The sequence below is a fragment of the Centrocercus urophasianus genome, unplaced genomic scaffold (genome assembly GCF_019232065.1).
Source record: "Centrocercus urophasianus isolate 14NV4802_14NV808 unplaced genomic scaffold, USGS_Curo_1.0 seq_22, whole genome shotgun sequence".
NCBI classification, from domain to species: Eukaryota; Metazoa; Chordata; class Aves; order Galliformes; family Phasianidae; genus Centrocercus; species Centrocercus urophasianus.
Window position 1 is genome coordinate 16,686,569 of NW_024884778.1, and position 15,838 is coordinate 16,702,406.

The 15,838-nt window shown below is 47.9% G+C and overlaps 1 protein-coding gene across 1 annotated transcript in view; it reads right to left on the bottom strand.

Moving 5' to 3' along the window:
* Nucleotides 1-15,838, bottom strand: part of DNAH1 (dynein axonemal heavy chain 1) — a 72,283-nt gene that overhangs the window by 16,673 nt on the left and 39,772 nt on the right. Inside the window, exons 39-56 of the mRNA XM_042823792.1 lie at nt 15,555-15,749; nt 14,995-15,114; nt 14,235-14,393; nt 13,847-13,948; nt 12,617-12,757; nt 12,001-12,161; nt 11,003-11,160; nt 10,693-10,866; nt 10,301-10,339; nt 9,056-9,234; nt 8,072-8,302; nt 6,518-6,714; nt 5,530-5,665; nt 4,526-4,734; nt 3,476-3,647; nt 2,956-3,147; nt 2,066-2,176; nt 852-1,037 (exon numbers count right to left, since the gene is read on the bottom strand). Of these exons, the coding sequence (XP_042679726.1) occupies nt 852-1,037; nt 2,066-2,176; nt 2,956-3,147; nt 3,476-3,647; nt 4,526-4,734; nt 5,530-5,665; nt 6,518-6,714; nt 8,072-8,302; nt 9,056-9,234; nt 10,301-10,339; nt 10,693-10,866; nt 11,003-11,160; nt 12,001-12,161; nt 12,617-12,757; nt 13,847-13,948; nt 14,235-14,393; nt 14,995-15,114; nt 15,555-15,749 (2,862 nt within the window). The remainder of the gene's footprint in view (nt 1-851; nt 1,038-2,065; nt 2,177-2,955; nt 3,148-3,475; nt 3,648-4,525; nt 4,735-5,529; nt 5,666-6,517; nt 6,715-8,071; nt 8,303-9,055; nt 9,235-10,300; nt 10,340-10,692; nt 10,867-11,002; nt 11,161-12,000; nt 12,162-12,616; nt 12,758-13,846; nt 13,949-14,234; nt 14,394-14,994; nt 15,115-15,554; nt 15,750-15,838) is intronic.

A 15,838-nucleotide genomic window follows, 5' to 3' on the forward strand; every position in this document is an offset into this window, starting at 1 on the left:
TTCTGAAAGCCCCTGGGAGGGTAAGATGATGTTTAAGAATCTGAAGCACTTTGAATTGGCGTTTAGAAACACTTGTATAGTGAGGAGACTTCTTGCTGTGACAGCTCTACAATGGGATGGGTGCTGCCTGCATCCTTCTCCACCTTCTTGGGGAAAGGAGTTGTGCGTGTTTTGGGGGAAATAAAAAGGTCTGTTTTCACAATTGCAGAAGAATGAGTCTGTCTCTCCTCACCATAACTGTCCTGCCCTGTGCAGTAAAAACTCCTACCCTGTATCTACTACCACAATCCTTTGCTGAGGACCCTATCTATAGCTGCTGCTTGCTGAGGTTAGGGGTATGGGCTGTGATGTTTCCTACTGTGGACTCGGGCTACCTTTTTATCTCTGACCATTCTATTTAAAGCCAGTTTCCTTGAAGTTAGCCCACTGACCCTTGCCTCTTTTCCTCTGCCTGGTATTAGATCCCCTTTCCAAAGAGCTTGCTGGCTAGGTGGGCCACCAGATCTAAGTCCATGCTATGCAGCTGACGCTCAGAGTGGCCTCATGACATCATTTGCTCCCATGGACCAGGACAGCACTATAGCTGACTACAGTATGACTCTCTGTAGGACAGAGAAGTGAAGAAGTGGCTGGTGGAGGATGTGCAGGCAATTAGCCCACCATATGTGCCCAAGGGACAGAGGTGGGGGAAGAGGCTGTGGACTGTGCAAGCTCATACAAGAGGAATTGCAGCAAAGTGCTGTTCAGCTCAGCTATAGCAGACTAAGCTCAAAGCCTTGCTGTCCTTCCTGCCCCTCAAAAACACATTCTACCACAAGGCCCACCTGTGCCACCCTCCCCCTTAAGCTTACCTCTGTAACATCACTTTTTTTCAGGTTTCTCAGGCTGGCCAGAGCAGCATCTAGGGCAGGAAGAGCTTCAGCCAGGTCCTTCTGAGCATCATCTGCAATGGCTTGGGCTCTCTGGGCTTTTGCATTGGCCTTTGTTTCCTCAGCCTGAACAGCAGTTCTTGTCTCTTCAGCAACAGCTGTGTCCACCTGCAGTAGCAGAGACAGTCTCAGAAGCACAGCTGGACCCAGAGCATCTATTTGGTGCTCTGCATTGCTAGGTAAGGATCACAGCAGTCATAATAACCGTAGTTTTTCTTCCAGCGTACACATGCTGCTCTGTCATAACAGCAGGAGATTGTAGAGACAATCCACGAGCTCCGGCTCTGGCTGCCCTGGAACAGTGTTAGCCCAGTAGGAGCTAGCTGTTCTACCCATTTCTTCAGTTAGCTCAGGGAGTGGATGTGACAGCAAACATACAGGGAGATATAGGAATAAGATGTGCAGAGATTTGTTTCTACAGCTATTCTTCTGCCAGTCCTTAAGGATTCAAGCACTACCAGGAGGTACAAAGGGCATGCAGAATGTAGCCAAATCTTGTTCTGTGAGTGGATCAGGCCACCTCTATGAAGGTGTGTGAGAGGAGTGCGTGTGCAGACCACTCTGCAAGCAGGGCTCTGTAGTGCCTGTGCCTCAGTGTAGCCACGCCACAGTGAGAGATGGGCAGGGTGGAACTTCAGGAGAAGGGAAGAAAGAGATCCCTTTTCCTCAGCAACCTGAGTGTGTGATAACCCCTGAGCCTCAGGCTGGCAGGGCAGGCTGGATCAGTGTCCAGATGTATTGGTGGGAGGTGTGGGAAGGAGCCCTTTTAGCAGCAGCTGTCTGGCCTTTAAGCTGCCACAGGCTACCCAAGGACTGAGTAATAGCCTGTGTGTGCAAGAAGCTTATCCAGTAAGGAAAGGGAGCTGCTAGCTTGATTTCTTGCTTCCCTGGGCTGTGGCTTCACGCAGGAATGGATGAGCCATTAGCAGCTAGGAGGGTGGGAGGGTGCCCAGCAGACTTCTCCCTGGCAGTGCTGCTCTGTGTAAATATCTACTGTACTAAACTAATCTGGAGCTCTTGTACTTCCAGATAAAGCACGATTCCTTGCAAGTTCTGCAAGGCCTCCCCCCACTCTGCATTCAGTATGAGCAGTCAGGTGGAACTATGGAAATTGTGGGGCTGTCTAGCAGCAGTACCTGCAGCTGCTCCATGGTTGCCAGTGTGTCCTTGGCTGCCTGGGCCAGGAGAGGGCGGGCAGACTCCAGCTCTTCCTGCATCCTCGCTACATCCTCTGCTGTTTGCAGGAGCTGTGGGAGCAGAATAGAGTGAGAGCCCCAGGGAAGGTATGCGTTGCCCTGGTGGGTGTTTCTTGCCTGGTGTCATGCTGTATGATGCAGTTATTGCCGTGCTCCACAATCCAACTCTAATGCTGTGGTGTGCTTAGACAGGACTGCATAACAGTGCCTGTGTCACAGGCAAGAGGTTAGCGAGTGGCTGGCACGTGGATGAAGTCCCAGACACAGCCTTCCTGGGGGTCAGCTCTGCTGCTGCCTGCTCCAGTCCATCCTAACCAACTGCTGGTTCATAGTGCTTGGATTAGGGACCTCCTCACTAACATTTGCTATCTGGGCTATTTGTGTGTCTTATAATCCAAACCCAGGCTCAGGCATGCATTATTGTCTATAAAGAAGTACTAGCTGTGTTCTGAACATGTCTAGCATGGGAAACATTAGCTTGAGGCTGTTGTTCCCAAGCTGCAGCCTGCAGGCACTTTCAGTACACAAACTCCTGGCAGTCAGTAAGCAGAAGCATGCTGTTGTTATAAGGCTTTCAATTAAAAGATTAATCAGGAAGATCCTGAGAGATGGGCTAACAGAGAACTCTATGGTACCCGAAGTATGGGGGCCATTATTGCTTTTAGCACTGTTGCAGACTCAGATCTATGGGAAGACTGAGCCCAGCAGAACGCATCGTTCTCATCTGCTGCAGCATGAGTTTTCTCCTGTTAACCAGCTCTGTGGGGCACCTCACCACATCTCTCCAGCTATAACAACAATGCTCAGAGCATGGGTTGTGGGGGACAGACCTTGCCCAGGCCTCCTTCCATTCTGTTTTTGGCTGTCTTCAGCTCCTGTTTCTTTTTTCCAATCAGGGAACAAAAGATGCTGAGGAAATCGAGGTAGCTCTTAGGAGTGACATAATTGTGTCTGGCCAGCTCAGCCAGGTACACCTGGCACTTCTTTGCCACACTCTGATGGATTTCTACACACATTTGAACCTATAAGAAAGGAAAAAAAACCAACTTTATTCAGTGTAGGCAAGTCTATAGAGCGTGCGTAGAGAGCACAGGGGCTGAGCTTAAAAGTGCCTTAGTGTACACTCACAGCAGAGCTTGTATGTGCATGTGGACTTCAGTGCCACAGAGGGTAAGAAACAAACTTGGTATTTCAAGGCATATGAAATCTAATTGGGTCTGAATTTTAATGAACTGATTATGAAACATTACTGCTCCAGGATGGGACCTTTCTGCAGGTACCCTGCATCTGTTGCCTACGTGCAGCTGGAGATGGAGCACGTATAGGAGCTGTGCTTTGTGTGGCACCTACCATCCCATCCACAGTATCGGTGCTGGCACCAAGATGCGGGTTCTCGTGCAAGAAGGAAAAGGCAACACATTGCAGGGCTTCAGTAGGCCACTCGTTAAACCAGTCAATGGTACAGCAGTTCACAAGAGAGGGAAACTGTCTCAAGCGTGCACGGAACACTTCTCCAATAGGGCTGGATGGGAAGGCATGCAGAAAAGAGATGTTACAACTGATTATAGATACAGGGATAAAGCAGCTTTCCCACTTGCCTAGAGCAATCCTTAAATCCTGCAGTGCAATAGGGAAAGGAGCAAAAAAAGAAGAAAGAAGGAGGAAGGGAATGAAAACTTAGGCATGTTTCACGTGTCGTAAGGTGCTGATCACACATCACATCTAGGGATATTCTGGGAGGAGCAAGAGGGTGGTGATGTTTTCTGCTCCCTCCGCAGGAAGGGCACTGAGGAGGTAAGGAAACAGTGTGATCTGAAGTCCATAGCAAGAGATGGGTTGTAGAGACTGTGTCACCAGACCAAACTGATGGCAATGATTCTCCTGTGGGTATTTGTGCTGAGACTGCCCTGCACATTCATGCAGCCCCTCCTCAAGCTTCAATTTAATCTGTATCACAGGTTGATGGTACAAGGGGCAATGGTTTTGAACTGAGACAGGGGAGGTTTAGGTCAGATATCAGGAGGAAGTTTTTCACACATAGGGTGGTGAGGCACTGGAACAGGTTGCCAAGGAAGCTGTGGATGCCCCAGGCCAGGCTGGATGTGGCTCTAGGCAGCCTGGGCTGCTGGTTGGTGACCTGCACACAGCAGGGGGCTGAAACTCCATGATCATTGTTGCCCTTTTCAACCCAGGCCATTCTATGATTCTATGTTCTTAAACTTCCCAAACTTCATCTTAAAACCAGCAAATCATAAAAAGGAAAAAACCATCTCCTCCTTGGGGAAGGTCATATGCAAACCCTACTTCTGTTCCAGAGTTGAGAAACAAAAATCCTGTGAAGGCAAAGCACAGGGAAGGAATAATTAACACTGATAGTAGTGTCCTGCTCTCGAGCTATACCTCATGCACAGCACCATGTGGATATTGCTGCGAACCCGTCCTGTGTATGCAGCCATCAGGTTGGCCTTGGTGGGCTGCAGCCCCAGCTCTCTCACAACAGGCTTCATGGCTGTCATGATCTGCTCTTGATCCTCAGGGCTGTAAATGTTGGGAACATCGCCAGAGTTGAGCAGGTTGTTGATATCTTCAAGGAAGGACTCATTTTTAATCTAAGTAGATGAGGTGGAGAGAAAAAAGTTGTAAGAGAGCCAGGTTTCTGTATGCCATATAATGAAATTCTAGATAAATACAGCCCACAGCCTCTGCTCTAAGAAATTGTTTCTATGATTGCTGAGCTCCAGTAGGGGATATTCATGTCTCAGGGCCAGCATTTGCAATTGAACAGCCATGTTCAGCCACTTCAGAGGTGGAGATGTCTGGGAACAAGTGTTGCTCGTTCACTATCTCCTTGCAGATACATTATGCTTGGGGTTTTGCTCCATGCCTCGCAGTGACTCCGTGACCAGACCCCAGCCCCAGGGTGCTTGTTTCTCCATCACAGCTGAACCTTTCGCTGTTAGGATAAAGCTCACTGATATGAGAGGCAGAGAAATCGTAGGGAGGTGTCACAGTCTGTGGGATGATCTCTCTGCAGAGCTGCACTCACCTCTCCGCCCTTGCTACATCAGAAACACACAGCATCCATCTACTTGTCTAAATGCAGCCTGCCATGCCCCCGCCCTTCTCCCACAGATGCTTCTCACTGCAGGGAAAAGGCTGAGCGAACAAGCCGCGTTTGACAGATGCTCATCTCTCTGCTTAGGGCACCGCTTGAAGCAACCTGGTTCCTATGATAACGATGGCAGCATAAAAACCCATGGGAAATACAACCACGAATTCCAGGAGTTAGTCTACAGCTACCCTTTACAGTAACAAGGCAATGTTATCTTGTACCAAGCTCCTCAGGGAAAATTCAACTTAAAGATGTGATCCTGACTCCTTACGAGAAGTCAACACTGCCATACCTGTGTGTCCACAAACAGGAATGTCTTGGGTATGCTTTCAAGGCCTGCCTTCATCATGATCTTCCTCACATCGTCTCGCCATTCGGTCACACCGTAATTCTTGGACAATTCGATCTGGAAACACTCATATTCTGCCCTAAGGGAAAGAGAAGCCTTTGAAATTACATCCTGCCTTCTTTTGCCAGTCCTGAGGATGTGTTTTGGACATGGGGGAGAAGCAAGCTGTTCTCCTGCAGAGTCCTGAGCACCGCTCTGTCCTTGGACACGTTTAGCCATCAACCCAAGAATATGCTTCACTCACAACAACATCTGAGCCAGCTAGGAAATACAACTCCATTAGCTACCAGTGTCACACTGTAAGTACCCAAGTGCAACCCCTTATGCAGTGCCTTGGTGTACAAAAGGAAGCAATTCACCAAGGGTTTTTTTGTGTGTGTGATGCTGCAATTTGCACCTGGTTTTGCCAAGGAACCACAGCTGTGTTTTTGAGGATCACATCCTGTATTCAGGACTGAAAGAACTTGCTTCTCCAGCCCGTTTTAATCCCTCTTCTCATTTCTCCCCTGAGGCCCTTTGGCTCCCAGGACTCACAGATGCCACATGGCAGTCTGTCAGTGTCACTTGGTTACTTTGTCAGTGGTGATTCTCCTCTCCATCTTCCTGCTGCCCTTCTCCCAGGAAGGAGCCCTCATCTCCACCACAGCCATGCTGAGTGCTGCATAGGCCATTTTGCTGATGTGGGCTGGATTACATTTGTTCATTCACTGCATGCACACGGCAGCAACCTAACTACTAGCAAGCAAGAGCCCAACTTTCCCAGTGCAGATGTACGCACTAGCTCGAGTTCTAGCTCTTGAGTGTTAAACCTGAAGAGTCAGCATCCACAAAAACGTGCAAAGCAGTAGCAGGAAGGGCAGGAAAAGAGAATCTCTGGAGGCAGCCCCCATGGAGCTGCTCCACTTTATGTGCATACGAGCACATCACTTACATGTGAGATGCCAGCCTGGTGAGAGACTGCCTCCCACTCCCCCCAACACCCAGGAGAAGGGCATTCCCTGGGGCCTGCCGCAGGATCCGGCTGATTCGGCAGATGTGCTGCATTGCATCCATGAAAAGCTCCAGCTTCAGCTCTGCAGTGTCGGTTTGGTTGTACTCTTCCAGGTAATCCTCCAGCACGCCTTTCAGCTACGGGCAGAAGCACACAGTTATGGCTGACAGTTACAAGCAACTGTGAGGAGGTGTAATTGTAATTGTGTGTAAGCACAGGTAGCCATCTGGGAGGGCAGAGCTTGGTGCTCACTCGGTCCTAGGGGCAGCTGTTTCTCTCAGTCACAGCCTAGGAGCTACCTGCAGGGATGGCTCTGTTTGCTCCACGCTCCTATAGGAACTGCCAAGGAACTGGGCTGAATTTAGCTGATGGTGATGGCAGCAGCTGCTGAATAGAGACCTTTAAGTAACTCAGGCTAAGGTCTGCTGATCCTGGTGATGCTGCTTGCCTGGAAAAGCAGCAAGGAATGATCCAAAACAAAATAGCTTATGGCTGCCTGACCCGTGCTGTTCCAGGATCTGCATTTAGGAGGGCTGCTGATTCTATAGCTGCCTGCTGAAACCCGAGGTTAGGGTACTGAAAGGGCAGGTGCTGGAAGGAAACCTTGCTGGCTATAGGCAGAAAAGGTAGATTGGCACAGAGGTGCACTGCTTTTGTGGTCCAACCACTACAAAAGATAACTTGACAGTCTTCTGACTTTTCCAAAGCTCTGCTCAACAGCACGCACAGTCCAGAGCACACGAGACAGAAAGATGTTCAGGATTTGGTCAGGATTCTCACTGTAAACCTAGCCAAGTAACAGCAACTAGAATTCCTACAGCGCTGAGGTCCCTGCCTGGGAGACCAATGACCTCTGTGCATCAGGGGGCTGTGCAGCAGCTTGGTAAGCCTGCCTGCCATGGCTGTGCTCGCCTCAGTGGGGGACAGACCCAGCTACTTTGCAAAAAGGATTGGGAAGCTCAGTTAATTACCAGTCCTTGTCACACAGCTATCACAAGAGGGGAGATGACAGGATAATCATCCGTTTCTGATAATGAGTGCAAAACGCACTGCTCATTGCCTTTGCTTAATTACCACTACCAAAGTACTCACAGTATCTTTTCCAACAGGGAATCTGGCAGTAACATTAATTAGTTGCAAAGGTCAATTGTGAAGGCTTTAATGGCAAATGTAGTATTGTTTGGGGGTAATGTGCCATTTCTCTTCAGCAAATTTCACTTTTCATTCCTGAGTATGGCTTATTCAGGGGACTTGGCATAGCAGACAGCCCCCAAGATACAATACACAGACAGCTTGTTCCACCTCAACTTCCCATCTGTAGCAAATGCAACCGCTGCCTGTATCTGCAGTAGAATTTCACATGAGAGCCCTAAGTCTATGATTCCAAGTATCTTCAGTTCAAGCAGCCCCATGGTTATTACTACCTCTTTTGTTTGCAGGAGACTTTGAAGAGATGAACATAATTCATACTCTCAAGATCCCCAAGATCCTCACCTTTTCCTGGCTGTCAATTTCTTCGTACAGTTTAATATGTGCCCCTGGTTCCATGAAGTCCCCAAACAGAACTGGCTGGGACGGGACAACCTCCTCAAAAGTGGTGTCCAGTTCCTCCATCATGCTTTTCATCAGGTTGTCAAACCAGGTCTGGTCTTCCTTGGTGACCAGGCGATCACAGAAGACCCGGCAGCTCTCATGGTACCACAGTCTCAGCAGGTGGTGTTTGTCCTGGTAGGAAATCCCAGCAAACATCCCCATGAGACAAGCAAAGAAGTGTTAAGAATCTCTCAGCCAGGAAGGCTGGTTTCCACCAAACACCAGCCCCACTCCTGCTTCAAAGCAGCTGGAGTGGAGAAAGCACTAGGAGGAGGAAGCTGCACTCCCCCCTCTCAAAAGGGACCCTTGTCAAAACAGCTGCTTGGCAGAGAGATCATTACAGCTGCAGTTAATACCTTCTCTATTTGTCCTCATGCCAAGGTTTCTTGGAGAGGTCTAAAATTTCGTGTTATTTGTCCTTATCCTCCCCTCAGTATGACTCGATTTAAGCTGTTCTCACAAATTCTTGTTATTTTCTGCAAAGATCCTTCTATTCAGGTGTGGCACAGAACCAGGTCCCCAAGTACCTTCTGTGATGAGCCAACACCTACAGACAAAACTGTACTTAAAGAGCAAGGTTCTCAGTGACCTGTCCTGAAGAGACAGAACCCTCTATTAGCATAATATTTTAAATAGGACAATCTCTCTCCCCCTCCATGGTCCTCCAGAGCTGTGTCCAGCCGTACAGGAGTGAATGGCATTGACTCTCTGTGGTCACACAGCTGATACTCCAAAAGCCTTGGGGAGGTGGGATGTTCAGAGTCCTATCGATCACTAAATCCATGAACAGTATGAAAATGCTACTTCAACAATAAACTGAGGTGTGAGCTGGAACACTTCTGGTCTTTCCCTGGGCGGCCTGGTTGTGCTGATGGCAGGACTGACCTTGATGTTGCTGGGCTGAGCCATGAGCATGCCCTGGAACACCTTGGAGAGGTCTCTCAGGTTAAAGGTGTAATGTGACTTTGTTGGTGTGGGCAACAGCTGGGATGTGATGGTCAGATACACGTAGATAGTGGCATCAACCAAGGGCTCATTCAAGTCTTTGACTGCAACTGCTCCAGCTGCAGAGATAGAAGACAGAGAGGGTGCCAAGGTAGCAGCTCTGGGACAGGAAACTCCTAGCAGTGCAGACAAGTGGCACTGAGAGGCAGAGGTGTTGCTAGGATTCAGCCAAAAATGCACTTTCTTTTCCCCCTTAGTTTCCTAATATGGACACTGTGAACAAATCCCAGCTCATTGCAGTAGGGAGCTTCCCTTCTGAAGGGGATCAGATCTGAGCAGGGCAGAATGCATCACAACAATTCTGCAGTCTTAAGAGTACACGCACCCCACAGGAAAAGGAGATACTGCCAGCAGGCAGTTGGTACTTACATGAAATACTCAGGTATTCCTTCTCTATTCCTGTACCCCCCTCTGTGAAGTCTTAGCTACTTTCAAGCTAGAAGGTGCCCTCAAACTAAATCACCATGCAAATCATTGAGCTCAGCAAATGAAAAGTCGCTGAAGGATGACTGAGGGATGACTTGTTATGTAACAGTCAGTGGAAAAATTTAAACACAGCTGCTAGTTTCAAAGCACAAAATACTTTCCTTAATTCCAATCAAAATCGTTACCGACACTCCTGGGCACGTAGAGCCCTGTGACTCGCTGGTACTTCAGATATTATTTCCGAAGTTTTTAGTTCTCTTTTAAATTACAGCTGAATCCTTCACTGTGTCCCTGAGCTCACAGTCAGGTACTGGCACCTGTGAACTCTGTAAGCACTCAGAAAGCTCTGCTTTGCCTTCCTCATAGCCCACCGTTCTCACTCTTTTGTGCTGGCAGATTTGCAGAGGAGAGCACATTTGCAAAGATGATCCTAAATTCCCACCCTGTCAAATACAAGAGGAGCTGATTTCACTTCAGATGAGCCCTTTTTCTTTTTTTCCATGGGTGGCCGTAGCACCACGATCAGATCTTCCCTGCTCAGCTGTCCACAGACTGCAACAGATGGGAAGTAACAGAAGGCTTACTTCTGCAGAAGGCTGTTGTCTGGGCAAGTGTCTGCCTGCTGAAGGCACAGGTAAACTATTCCATGCTGTGCCCACCAGCCTGTTCAGTCTCTTGCATCTTTTTGCTCTTACTTACGCACTGGATCTCTGTAACTTCTTTCTCCTAGGAGGCCAGCTAGGCAACAAAGACAAAAAACATGAGTTACTGCTTTGCTTGTGGAGGTGAAGGATATCCCCACCACCTACTGCAAACAAAATTCTCATTAAAATGCAAAGGCTACGTGACATTTTATCAAACTGTGAGAGCCAAAGTTGAAGTTGGATAGTTTGGCCCAGAGACTAAACAGCACATGAGTTCTCTGTTTGCTAAGGCTCAAACAACAGTTTCTCAAGAATACCTTCAAGTGATTAATTCATGTTCCACTGTATAACACTTCCATTAGATCACCAATATTAAATTGTTAATAATAATAATAATACCCCCATTGGGTTGACTATGAGGAGGAGGCAGTTGTCTGCTGAACTCACCCATCCAACTGCCAAGGATGTTGGAGAAGATGGTCTTCTTGCTGCCATCGTCCATCTCCGTGAAGGACAGGTAATTGAAATGACGTGTCAAGCGTGGAGTAACAGCATTCCTTCCCCCTCCAGGAGGTCCCATGGCACAGACAAAATTAATATCCACCAGCTTCTTAAACGTACCTTGAGAAGTGGGAAAGCAGGACCGAATGCTGAGCTGAAACCAAAACGCCCCGGCCACAAATCTCCCCAGGAAGTTCATGTATCTATCAACAGGCCAACTCTTGCCAGGGGCACTGGGCAAAGATCTGGGTCGTACCGATCTGCTTCCTGTCGTACCAGCCCCCGTGGTCCATCCACTGCCGCAGCAGCTCGATGGGTGGCTGTGCACCAAACGTCTCCAGCGTGGGCATGTTCAAGTCATCAATAAAAAAGACAAAGTACCGCCCGACTGGAGGCCCAAACACACCCTTCCTCCTGTAGGGACAGAGCTGAGTAAGGACACGGGACTTGCAGAGGCACTCTTAACTCAATTCAAAAGCAGTTTTTCCTCCAGTGGCTTCCTGGGTCAGCAGTTTCAGCTTCTTTACACTTATGTCCCATTAACCCCTTTACGTATGAGCCTTTGCATGGAAAAGATCTAGTGTGATGTTTGAGGCACAATTCTGTACACTCACGTCCAGTGTCAATTAAATGCATGAGTACATGTAAAAATAAAGCTTGAGGCCATGAACCTGTTACAAATTTTAAACTGACAGGTTTGAAAAGGAAAAAGGGAGGCTGCTAACTATGGGTGGAGACTGGGGGTAGGATTGGGGATAGAATCACAGAATGAACCATAGATTCACAGAATGGTTTGGGTTGGAAGGGACATTTAAGATCGTGCAGTTCCACCCCCCCCCCTGCTGTAGGCAGGGATACCTCCCACCAGACCAGGTTTGCTGCTCACAGCCCCATCCAGCCTGGTGTTGAGTGCTTCCAGAGTGGGAGCATCTACAACCTCTCTGGAGCAGTAGTCTTCTCCCCTTCACTAGTTTTTATAAATGCCCCATACTGAGGTTTGAGAACATTTGTGTAATTTAACGTAGTAATTCTGGAATAACTATGATTGGAGCATCTTTTACAAACCCTCCCTTATCCTTACCACTGCATCAAGTTATAACTGGCTCCCACAGCCCTAGCTCACATCCGCTGTTTGTCCAGCTTCTTACCCACAGATGTACGTGTCCTCCATCCCTTCGTCTCCTGGGATGAAACTACATGGTCAAGCTAATAGAAATACTAAGCTCAGGGAGCAAAAACCAAAAGGAAACTTGCCTCTTCTCCAGTTTGCTGTCAATGAGATCCTGAGTTTGGTTGGCAGAGGTGTGTGCAGAAAATGTCAAGAAGTGGCTGACGTATTTGAGAGGCAAGCTCTTCAAAAGCTTGTCTGTAATTGTAAGAGTCTTCCCCGTGCCAGTGGGACCGATGCAAAGAACCTAGAAGGACAACCAGCAGTACCTGCTGAAGGCGATGCAAGTTCCTGCCCTTCTCAGGCTTTCAAAAGATCAGAGAGGAGAGAAGGCTTGTTTTTTTTCACTAAGGAAGGAGGGTCAGGGTAACATATCTCTCAGCATGGAAGAAATCCAACAAGAAAGGTATGAAACGCAGTGGAAAGAAACAGGTAATGAAGGACAGTATTGGGCCATCATCCTAGGTGGGAGCAGACCTGGAAATTGGTGCATTTGTCAGGGTGTCTAGGGAGTGAATGGAAAGCTCTTGTTGCTTAGGCACAGCTCCTGAGCAGAGAAATGCAGATCCACAAGAATAAGAACTAATTTAAAAGCATCAGGTAGCTGCCAGGTTCTGATTGGGCTGGGAGAAGAAAAGGTGCCCCCTGTTGAAGAGAAAAAACGTTGAATATAAAACCAAAAAGACAAGGGTGGGCACGTACTGGCTTACAGTTGATGAGCAACAGCTCCAGCAGGTGGGCCATTCGGACTGTGTTCACTGTGGGCACAATAATGTCACAGTAGTTGGTATCAGGAACCATGGTGAACTTTGCTGTGGGATCCAGCCACTTCTCCCAGCGCACCTGAAAGGTAGGAGTGCATTTAGAGGGGACATCTGCATTGATCTGCTTTCACCCATCGCAGCTCCTTGTGTAGCAGCTCAGATCATCAGGTTCCCAGTCCCTCTGTCTAGTCCTGCTTCCCATTACCTTCTGCAGTGCAAAGCTGACTTGCTCCCTGCAGGAGGGAGGTAGCTCAGAGTTAGAGATCATTGCCTCAGCAGCAGCACGTTTGCCTTTCCTTCTGAAAACTGGAATCAGAGACTGACAAAGCATTTGTGATATCTGCAAGAAGTGGGATTCTGTTCTAAGCTAGCTTATGCTGTGAGCGTCCACATGGCAGAAGGCTGAAAAGGGTTTTGCTGGGATCCTATCTTCATGTTTGGTGCCATCACCTCTGTTGCACTGAGATACACTGAGGTTTCAGATTATACAGGACATGGATGACTTGTGCTAGGATCAAGCCACAAGCTAATGTCCCAGGGATACAAGTGAGACAGTGCTTTTGCTAGGGATGTGCTACACAGCACTGACAGAAAAAACACATTCCTCAGCATCCCCTCAGACACTGACCCTGGCAAGTTCTGCTAATCATTTGACACACAGTGCTCTGGTACTTTGCTTCCCCTTCCTGAAATCAGAGGGATTCCTTATTTTTCACTGCCACTGGTGTCTGTTTAGTCAGATGGGCTTTGCATGCCCTACTGCTCTACTATCTGCTGTGCAAAAGATGGCATACCTGTGCCCTCTCCTCCTCCAGACTTCGCTGCACACAGCTCTTTTACTTCGTGCACTGCTTTTAAATGCAGACAGCCCTCTACATCTGAGCTCCTCCCTGCAGCAGGAGCATTTCTAAAGCCCTCTCACTTTCCTGAGCACTGGTAGAAGATCACAGTTAAGGTTTGAAAAATCTGCCTCACAACCCCGAGGGCAAAAACTATCTTCCCTCCTTAATGAAATGCTTGGTTTTACTTCAAGCTTTCTCACTGGTTTCTTACAGGCTTTTCTTATTCATCTTTGATGAGAAGATTCTGCCAAAGCTTACAGAACTGTTTTGCTTCCCAGTCCCTCCCTAAAATTTCTCCTCTTAGAGATGGAGGTGAATTATTTTACCTCCCAAACGACGTCCTCATCGAGATCATCTTCAGTGCTGCTCAGTCCAGCACTTAGTTTATAGTCATAAACCAGTCCTTCTTCTGGGAAAAGTAACTGGATCTGTGAGAAGAAAGCCACAGTGAACCTAGCTGCTGCTTAGCTGAGTTTGCATGTGGGTCTGGCTGGATTTGCATGTGGATTGGCCTTACAGAAAGACTTCAGTAACGGGATGCTGCTCCTGCCAGGGGCTCCCAGCCCAGGGGTCCTTTGAAATTGGAAGACCTTGTAAACCAGATTTCAGGAACATGCCCAAACAAACCTTCCAGGCATTCAAAGAACTCTGACTCCCGCTCCTCAATACTACTTCCTCTACAACTGAGAAAGGATCTGCTTTCCTTTTACTCACCTTTTCCTTTGCCATCTTGTCCCTCAGCCACGTGCTGAAGGCGACACGGCCTTGGGAATCTCCAGTGGCACCCACACTCCAGATCAAGGCAAATACAAACCAGGGCTCAATCAGCTCTCCGATATGAGCTGCAGCCTCCTGGGGAGCCTTCCTAAATCCCTGGAAACCACAGAAAACCAGAAATAAAGTTCTCAAGCAGGGTTAAGGTGAACAAAAATCAGACTCTTTTTAGCCTGCTTGTAATTCTATTCAGAATACGTGTAGCTTTTCTAGACCATTTTTCACAGGTCTTTTTGATGTATTCTGTGGATTAAAACTCACTGTTTCACTAATGTACCTGAGACACTCCCCTGCCTCAACTAATGTCACTCAGTGGGAGCTGAGAGAAGAATTTAATCCCTGGTTTTTAATTTGAAAGCTTTCCAGGCTTCTTCAATTCTAATTCTCAAAGAATCTGCCACCTGAAGTGTTTTGCTGCATAGCTCTGATCTCTGCTTTCTACTTATTCTCCAATTCCCTCAGCTGTAAATAAAAGTGAATCTCTTTTCCGCAGCCTGGTAGGACTAAAGCTTATCTTGTGCTCTTTCAATGGGAAAAGTATAATCCTTTTAACAAGATGCTGGATTACCTTCTGCCATACAGATAGGTGATGGTGTAACCTTTCTTCACCAACACCTTGTATTCCAGTCACTCGCAATACGCGACTTACTGCCCTGAAGAGTTACAGGTGCACACATGTAATAGCAGCAAAAAGTCTTACCTCAGCAGGAACGAAAGGCTGAAACAAACATTCCAAGAGCGTGAGGAGGCTCCTCGTGAGGTTGCCATCTGTTGAGGCAATTATCTCCTCCACAGATCCCCGGACAAAGCCAATGGCTTCCTGTAAGGAGAGGCAGGAACAGCTCAGTGTCACCAACCAGCACGTTGAACTTTGCTTACCTTCTAGGGGTTCTGGTTTCTCTTTTTCTCCCTGCAGGCTACATTTAGCAGGGAGGGTACAACAGAGAGGGCTGCCATGTGTCACAAACACCACCATTCTGAGTGGAGAGAATTAAGTCAAACCACGTGATTGCCTCCTAACTGAAAGAAGCCTTCGGGGTCTGCATTTGAGCCACTGCTCACATCACTGCTGTTGTTTGCTCTGTTCAGAGCTTTCCTTTGCAGTTCTGAGTTCAGGAGCAGAGCAGAAATAGCAAGACTTATGACTTTATCCCTGGAGTAACTCTACTGTAAGAAATGGAGCTGCAGAAATGATTGCATCCATAAGACAATTAGAAAATCAAATATCCACAGAAGGGCCGTCACAGCATGATAGGTTACCGTGAGGAACCTCCCGAAGAGAGATGCCAGCTGCTGTGAGAAGGGCTGCATGACATCTGGGAGTTTTTGCAGCCAACATTCCGTGAAGGGCTCCAGCCCCAAGACGCTGGGTTCCAGGTAAACCATGCCACAACGGGAGACTGTGGCAGGGGATGCAACAGCCAAATCCTGCACTTCAAACATCATGGTCATACTCTGGAAATTCCAAAGGGGAAAAAAGAAAGGATCTCTTAGCATCATTTGGTGATGTTGAAACTGTCCTCTTTGTTGCAGGGCCCCTCTTG